The sequence below is a fragment of the Notothenia rossii genome (assembly GCF_949606895.1).
Source record: "Notothenia rossii genome assembly, chromosome: 9".
In the NCBI taxonomy this organism is placed as follows: Eukaryota; Metazoa; Chordata; class Actinopteri; order Perciformes; family Nototheniidae; genus Notothenia; species Notothenia rossii.
In genome coordinates, this window is record NC_136907.1 from 25,688,774 (window position 1) to 25,698,163 (window position 9,390).

Here is a 9,390-nt window from a genome sequence, read left to right on the forward strand (position 1 = left end):
TTGGACCGCTGGGGCAGCAAACACTGTGCAGTCTGTTGGCCGGCTGAACTATCACCTACAGACACATTGCATAGTACAAAGACCAAGGCACACAATGGACCATTAAACTGCACATACAAGCCCCCACTGACACTTGTCTAGGGGTTGTTATTACGGATAATACATAATACATCAGGAATGTGTTTATGTAGACAGCAGCCACAGTGATTGACACTAACAGGTTATATAGAAAAGTTGGTAAAATAGGAAAATGTTTTCTAGGCTTAATAATTATTCACACTTCCTATCTTAATCATATACCCTTTTCCTCTGTAAGTTGTCTGTGTCAAAGAGATATGCAGACAGTCTGTGAACAGTTGCTTGAAGCCATTCTTGCATAGACATCAAAAGCAAAACATAGAATATTTTAGTGCTCTTCTTGAAATAGAAAAGCCCACGTCTAACATTTAAGATTTGATGCATTTATAAATAGGGTTCTGTCTGAAAGTGTTTCTTTAGAGAGAAACTTGAAGGCTTTTCCCACAGGGACAGAAGTGTACAATTTTTAGACTTGATTGTTTGATGGGTTAAGAGATTGACTTGTGCATAGAGAATATGTGTTTTCAATAGTTTTAATAACCCGTTGCGGGGCATATTACAGGTCACACAAACATTAGCAATGCAAACATTTATTGTGTCATGTTTAACCGTCAAGGCAGAGAAAATAGCTTCAGTCCAGTGAAACAAATCAGGAACAAAGCTGGTGCGTTGGCAGTATTTCCACAGGGGATGCCATTAAGCAGTTGTGCATGTATTCTTTTAATAGCATGTTAATAAAAACGTATTTCCATGATGTCTGATTTCAATTGCTGTTGTATGTAACTTACTACAACAGGCTGCTTTAATGCTGCAGCAAAGATAACAGTTCTTCAAACCCTCTGATTAAAGCATTAACTGATTTTCTAACAAAATAAGTTTAGTTTGAAGAAGTTAATTCTACATAGCGTGCAATTGAAGTGCTGTGAATCTTCTTTTACAACATTACCATATGTATGTAAGCAAGTTTGGCACAATATCTATGAAATAATTTGATTTCTTTCTTTCTCCTCCTTTTTTTCCTATTTTCCACTAGTGGATTGCTTTGTACATCCACATTACTCTTTGGTGTCTAGCTCAATCCACTGGGTGTGAACCAAATATGTGTTCAGGCACACTTAGCCAAATATTAATCAAAGGTGACGTATGATGAACAACTCACATTTGAAGTGCTTAAACTTATTGGTTTGTATACACAAACATTTGTGTATCTAGAGTGCTTACCAACCCATTAACTGAGAAATAAGACTAGCAACAAAGAATCTGCATATTTTTGATGCCAGCCAATCAGAACAGACTAGGCATTTTTGGGAACAGGTCTTAAAGAGACAGGCACTTAAACTGAGCGTTTAAGACAGAGGCAAATAATGATATATTCAGACAGACAGGATGAGAAGAATACAAGGTTTTTTTTTACATTAAAGCATTTAAACATGTTCTAGTAGAAACACCAAATTAAAGTATGAAACCTAAATATAGCACAATATGTCCCCTTTAACTCCCTCTCTGAAGGTAAAGCTTGCAGAAGTCATGCTTAGGCAAATCTTCATTAAAGGAGACGTTTTATTAAAGACTAAGTGATTACATTTATTTGTTTGTGTAAAAATACTTGTGTACTTGACACGCCTATCAACCCACAAACTGAGAAATAAGACAAGCAACAAAGGAACCGAAGGTTTTTTGCCAGCCAATCAGAGAAAAACTACTTTTTTGGTAGTGCGTCTTAAAGAGACAAGAGGCACTCAAACTGAGTGTTTAAGACAGAGGCCGAATAATGGTATATTCAGACGGACAGAATGAGAAAAATAAAGTGTTTTTGAACAATATAGCAATATAGCAAGTGTTCTATTAGAAACCCCAAATACAAGTCTGAAATTTGAACATGTGCTTAATATGTCCCCTTTAACTCCCTCTGTGTAGGTCAAAGCTCTCAGAAGTGTCGCTCTGACAGCTCCGGCTCAGCAGACCCCGGCGCACAGAGCACTCACAGCCTCGGCCACAAGAGGGCAACATTGACTGGCCTCAAACCTCAGACTGGCAAGGTCGGGACTCTGCCAAGACGAAGAGATACCGACAAAGACGGTGAGTTGAGTCTTTTGCACTCTCAGCCAATGTTTGCCATAGTATCCTCTGTTGTAGTTAATCCAGCGAGGAGTGCTTCTATCATGATGTCTCATTTGTGTACTTTGCCAAATCTACCATCCACTCCACAGCCCACACACCGGCTGCAAATTCCCTGCACAGTGTGGGTTCCCGCATGCACAGCTCGTGGGCAGCTGCGGCCTCAGACCCCTCTGAGGAGTGCATGGTGACCGTGTCGACGCTGGAGCGGCAGCATATGGCTTCCTGGAGCGGCACAACAACATCCAACAGGGCCACCCTGAGTAGGGGCTCCCACAAGAGACCTGGCACAGATCCCTCCCACAACGGGCATCCGTCCACCAACAGCACAGAGAAAAGGGAACACTGTAGGTGTTAATCCTTCGTGAGGATGTGTTTTTGTGTGCAAATTACACATGATGATTGTTTTCAATAAGCTTAATTTAATCACGATGTCACAACATATAAAACAATAACAGAATTCATATAAATAGACAACAGCTTAACACCATGCTTAAAAATAAATGCTTTCTGAAACATCTTGTGCGTAGGTCTTGAAAGGAAATAAAAATACAAGCTTAGTATTACAAACAGTGACACCTAAAACCAATAAAACAACCCATGTTTTAATTAGCCTATCGTTATCTTTAATTTTAGTCTACTTTAGTCATTTATTCTCAGAAAATGATATTTTTAATATAATGGTAGTAGGTATTTTATGATGTAGTCGTACTCTTTACCGATGAATTAAAAGAGGGCTAATATCAGTTTACAGACAGGGAGGGCCAGCCCACCTTCTGATACTATATTGGGTGCATTATGGGTCATCAGTAATAAATCTGAGAGCTGAGTGACAGACAGCGTCCAGATGTTTAAACTCTGCAATAAAAATATTTCCCCAGGGCGACATAGATATACCTGCTATCTCTGATGGCCGCCGGTGGGAGGTTCCATTCTCAAAGGGTTAAGACTGGAGATAGCAGCATGCCCTTAAATAATCCGACCATTATTCGATACCGAGAGAAAGGTTGCTCCCACAATCCTTTTCCAATAACAAAATAGGAAACAGAATCCTTTCCTACAAAAATAAATCCTGGATTTGCTACATAGGTTGTCTATAAATTCGTTTTAAGGTAATCCAGAAGGAATTATTTGAGGAACTTGGTCAAATGTATCATTTTAAAAGCAGAACTGGTGGGTTTTTAAATAGAGAAAAAAGATAAAAGAATATTCTGAAGGGTATCAAATGAGAGTAGCACATTACCAATGGCTTACTGGATAATTTGCCAAACTGTACAGTAATCTAAGCAAGTGAGGACATAATGTGCATGTTTTATTTCTTTTAAAATACATTTTTAATTCCAGTTTTATTTGGTTAATCCATATTGTTAAAGTGACAGCCACAAATAACACATTTTTGCTATATAATTATGAAATTGTATGGCTTCTCTGTTCTTCGTCAGTTTATAAAGAAGTACAGAGAGAAAAAAAAGATGTTCCTCTTGAAGCCTGCTGCGACAGTTTCACAATACAGTTAAAGAGACCCTTTTATGTTCTTTTGGGTTTTCTTTTTTATGTAGCGTGTTATGTAAATGTTCGTGCATGTAAATGGTCTGCAAAGGATAAAATCCCAAAGTTCACGCCAAAGTGAAATCTCTCACACAACCCCCCCCCTGCCTGAAACAAATTCATTTGACTCCTTTATTTCCGTGATATAGTGCCAGCGCTTCTATTGGCTAGCGCTTCAACACATTGTACGTGACATCTCTAAGCGGTTGACCAATCACAACAGAGCCGGCCAGCTAACCAATCAGAGCAGACAGGTCTCTGGTTTCAGACAGAGGGTGAAAAGAGGTGCTGCAGCACAGGCAGTATGAGAAACATAGAGAGCTTTTTGAACATTAAAGGCAGTAAACATGTCACAGTAGAGGCAGAAAAAACGGAACCTGGAAATGAGCATAAAAGGGCCCCTTTAATTGAAAAAATTGCTAAGAAAAAAATAAACAGAAAAAGTGAAGAATGATGCTCAATTTCCAGTAAGGAAAAGCTGTAGATCCCATCAATGTTGAGCTTGCATTCACACCGAAATGTATCCTAGGATTGTGAGGTACAGATGCGTATGTTAGTATTTTGCTTTCTATTTAATGTCTCCCAAGATATTCAATTGTTGTTTTTGTTTTGTCTTTTATTCCAGAGTCTTTGTGAAGCATCATACCCTGCAGATGCTCCCGGGTCCCAGGACACCTTGTTTGTAAGCGTCATGAGATTTTCTCTCTGCGACGAGACACTGAATGATGTTAAGAAGGACGGAGAGGAGACAGAATGAAGACAAAAGGAACCGAGCGCGCGATAAAAATGCAGAGCTGTAAATGTCATGTACAGACACAGACACCAGTCTCACAGTGTTACTTTCATCCCCCTCTTCAAAAGAGTAAAATCGTATGTTGTATGTCTGCTTCTTCTTTTTTCTGTCACAGCGTGTACAAAGATTCACAGAGTGGAGATGAAGAAAAATCACAACAAAATGACTAATATGAAAAAGGACTTGCATCATTTGTAAATATATTTTTTAATGGTTTTTTTTCTCTTTTCTTTTGCTTCGCTATGCAAGCCAAACCCAATGTTGTATCTTTTGTGATTTATTACTGTGAAGGATTTTCATTAATGCTCAAACTGTTAGCTTATTTTAATGAAGCTACTGTATCGTTGTACTTTGCACAGAGCGTTTTGGTGAAAATAAGCACAAACCCATTGTCAGCTGAGCTGAGGAGGAGAATCTTAATGGCAGAGAGGGACGTCTATGATAAACAGAACCGAAAACAGAAGATATATACTTGGCTGCGCTATACTTGTTTTAAAGAAACACATATATTGAGAATGAAAAAGACACAGGTAAATACTTGGAAATAATATGCCAATATATCACTTATCGCTGGGAGATTATTATGCATCATACCTATAATGGTTCTCAACAAATGTTTACCAGTTTATTGGGAACAAAGCAACACAATGTTGCGATTTTAAAAGCAAAGACATAGGAACATAGGGTAAGCGTCTCTGCCATTCACAAGAGTATGTTAATCAAAATATATATGCATTTGTTTTGCTAATTATTTTCCAATTACATACAGTGACATATTGAGTGCAATATTGAATGGGCAATGGGGCAGTACATAGGGAAATATCCAGGCCAAAAGGCCCTCGAGAATAATGAGATGCAGAATTTAACAATAAGTATATATGAATTTAAAAATTACTTGACCAACTGCCAAAAAACATTTTCCAGTTTTAAAGTCTAGCCAATTAGCATTTTTCTGCCAACGAGATTCACAATGCGACGTCTTGCCACATGTTTGGATGGTTTTTGTTTTGATCATTGTTCTGGTAATGACTACTCTTTCAAGAATCTTTACCTGCCATATTGGTTTGCCCTCAGGAATAAGCAGCCACATACATTTGGGCAGTTTTTCAATCCTTTGATGCAAAATAAAATGTGTATGTGAAAATGAACCATGCGTTCTCCTTACTGTGAGTCTCACACAAATACATTCATCCACTAATCGACCAAAGTCAATTTTTGGGATTTTGAAACTGGTCAATATACAGTAATAGATCCTCAATATTGAAAAGGTTTTCGATTGCTTTTAGTTTTTTTATATCTCGTTTCACTTTTTGATAATATATGAAATTGTTGTGCAGAAACATTGCATACTTAGGTAATATATTCAACTTTTTGCCACGTCACCCTCTGTGTAAACGTTTGTTTAAAAACTTAAAAGGATTTTTCAATTCCTCAAGGGACTGCATAAATCAGAATGAGTAAAGTAATTGCACAAGATAAATGTTATTTTAAGACAACACTAACATTTTCTTTTAAAACACATGGGTCGTTCTGACTTCATTGATCCTATGTGATTCCTTTTCTCAAACACGGCTGACGGCACAAGTCAGATAAAAGATCTGCTCCATGATAGCTCTAAACGGATTTGATTTAACAGAGTAACATTTGGATCCAACATAATTTTTTGTCAAATAACCATCACAAAGCAGAACAAGATAAAGGTATAAACTGTCTCCCTTTCATGGTGCTCCCGATGATTGATGGGATTCATGCTTAACATTTATTTTTAAGTTTTTATGTGTTAGATTCAGTATGTTCTTGTGTATATCAGACAGTTTTTATCCAGCTCAGCACTGACAGATCCAATCTAAAAGTAGATTTAACTCGCTGTAGATCGCGAGCACCTAAGTGAGATGTTTTATTGTCTCTTGCTTAACTTTGTGATGGTTATGTTACATTGCCTGAAAGATTTCTGTAAGATCAAAATGTTGCACTGCTGATTTAAATTAGCAGCGGAACCACTTCCCAAGATTGCAGGTAATCAGGAAAGAGGCCTGAGGACCAGTTCCCAACTAAATAAAAAATATTGATTTAAAAAAAGTTAATTTAGATAGAAAAGTCTTCTTTAAAAATAAGGAAAGGGGGGTGTGTATGAAAGAGCTTTCAATGAAAATAAACCAGAAAAACCGCCTGTGGGCATTAGGAAAGTGTTAGGAAAGCATAACTAGTGATGTTACGTATTGCGCCTAGGCTTCGGAGCGTGTGTCGAGTAATTCCGGAAGTTTTTTGTGAAGCATGTATCGAGGCTTTTATCGTTTTGGGCCAGTGACGTCACCGATGACAAACGAAGCCTCGCTGCCCCTCAATACCACGTGACTGCTTCAGAAAGTGCTTTAGATCGGTTGAACCACAACGCTCATATTACCCATGGATGTATAATATACATCCATGGGTAATATGAGCGTTGTGGTTCGTTGTATCGTACTTATTATTAATAAGAACGATATTACCCCTCCTTTACCCGGGCCCGGTGACACGATGGAATTAAGAGAGCTCAGACCCTCACATATATTAAGGTCGGAACATGTCATAAGTATAAATAAATAAAAGCATAAATAAATCAAGGAATAAAAACAGGAATGATTGAATAAAAACAGGAATAAATACAGGAATAAATAGCATGCAGTGTTTTAAGGTTCAGTGTGTGAGCTGAGGCTCAGCTGGAAAGCAGAAGGGTCAAGTTGCAGCCGCAACAAGATGGTACAAACAAACCACGCCCACTTGTACGCGACACTAACCCTAACCCTAACCTAAATAGTATATAAATATATCTAAAACTACAAGACGTTAATTACCTGTACTCTGTGCTCCACATTGGCTTTTTCTGCGCTCTCTTTCCATGTCTCTTTAAATATCCATGCATCAACGTCTCACGTTTTGGGCGCGCTCTCTTCTGACCATATTTGGAAGTTCAACTTCCTTCAAATTCCTAGAGTGGCAACTGAAGGCCAAAGCCTCATGGTCATCACGGCAACGCCAACACTTTTTAGATGTATTTAAAATCTTCTCTGTTTAACATCACCTTTGCTTGAATCATTCAGAGTCCTCCTGTATTTTCTCTGGTTTTCATAATCTTGACTCCCCAGGTGTATCAAACGGTTTATGGAGGTAACACAAACACTGAGCTAAGGTGGGAGACAGCAATTCATAGCTTTCAATACCCTTACGAAAATTCCATCATCTGTGGCCAAAGAGCATCAACTTTTCATAAGAGCATGAAACAAGAAAGAGGAATCTCGGAAGCATCTCGTTTAACCTTGCACCCTGGTTTGAATATTTTCTTCCTGAACATAAACACAGTGAAAGGGAATAAAAGATGACAGGAGAACACTCCCAAATTCATCCCATTGATGGTTTTTCTCGGCTCCCAATAATTACAGAAAGAACTGTGCAGAATCTAACCGTGGGAAAGTCAATTCAGAAATAGAGGAAAACTGTTTTTGTGTGTATGGATCTTTCTAATTCTAAGAGCAGTAAAAGCAAGTATTAATTGGAATCTTGCGATAGGTCATTCTATGGACTTTATCCTGGAAAATAATGCTCGGCAGCTATCTCAAGAGCTCCAACATCAGCAGAGTTGGGCAATGAAACAATGTTTTCAACAGCTGGGGAGATAAATAACATGTGTACATGAGTTTAAATTGCAACACTTCTTCTTCAAGGAACATTTCCTCTCGCTTCTGTTGTGAATTGACCTGAGAAGTGAGTGTGCACTATTGATGTACAACAGAGTCAAGGGTAGGTTGCATTGAACCATCTGCTGTCGCATTGTATACACCTGCATCACAAGAATTTTACATCTTTGTTTTTAGTGACAGCTGTTGTAATGGAGGAAACAAGTTTCAATCTGTTCTCAGGGACTTTTGCCATTCAGAATGCCACTCTTTCCATTGAATGGTATCTATACGCTTTGAAGTAAAATCAATCCACCTTGAGGATAAAGGCCAGACCTCTGCAAGCAAATAGTCACTTGTTTTCCGATTGCTATCTGAGTGGTACACACTTTCCGGGCCTTGACTATGTCCTTTGCAATGTTTGATTCATGGTTAAGGTTTAGAAGGTTATTATCAATAGGTTTAGTGCCTGCTAGAGAGGTGGTACCAAAAAAGTACAAATTTCTATTGGCTGGGCAAATTGCAAACCACGCCCCTCAAAACTCGTAAAAACTGAAAAGTTTTGTGAAGCCGCCATTGCATTTGTAGCATTATTAGCATTAGCATTAGCCCCGCGCACCAACAGAGAGAGAATAACTTATGGCAACACAAAAGAAAACATGGGAGCGGTGGAGTGATGAGGGGGGCCCTTTCTCATTTCTCTAACTCCCCTCCTCGACTCCCCTCCTCGACTCCTATCCTCGAGACTTAGTCCCGCCCACAGGAGATGCGAGCGGAGGACCCGAGGAGTGGAACCGAGGAGAGAAGAGGGGAAGCAGAAGGCGCTTAGAGAAATGAGAACTCCTCTCCTCTGAGGTCATTTTAAAGAGACGTCCATTAATGATGACAGGAGGCACAGCAGCCCTCTGTCTGATGGACAGATGTGTTCATGACGACTTATTATTTACTTTGATTCATTCACAGTATGCGGTATAATGAGACAATAACAGGCAACAGATGCGGGGACACACACACACACACACATATAGGCTATATGTATATATTTATATAAATATAATTTCAGAATCAAACCGAGCACTCTCATAATAACGTAACACTATCAGAGACTGGATATATCCCCCTCCCCCCCTCTCTGGTCGCTACAATGAGGAAAATAAATGAAGGGCCAAAAGTTTTATTTACAAGTATTAAAAGTAAGCA

General features: G+C 38.7%; 1 protein-coding gene across 2 annotated transcripts in view; it reads left to right on the forward strand.

The window, feature by feature from the left end:
- Nucleotides 1–5,660, forward strand: part of LOC307019159 (roundabout homolog 2-like) — a 100,412-nt gene extending 94,752 nt beyond the window's left edge. For both annotated transcript variants that reach the window (XM_079649809.1, XM_079649810.1), the window contains 3 exons: nucleotides 1,996–2,157; nucleotides 2,289–2,543; nucleotides 4,370–5,660. In XM_079649809.1, the coding sequence (XP_079505935.1) occupies nucleotides 1,996–2,157; nucleotides 2,289–2,543; nucleotides 4,370–4,371 (419 nt within the window). In that variant the 3' untranslated portion in view covers nucleotides 4,372–5,660. The remainder of the gene's footprint in view (nucleotides 1–1,995; nucleotides 2,158–2,288; nucleotides 2,544–4,369) is intronic.
- The last annotated feature ends 3,730 nt before the right edge of the window (nucleotides 5,661–9,390 follow it).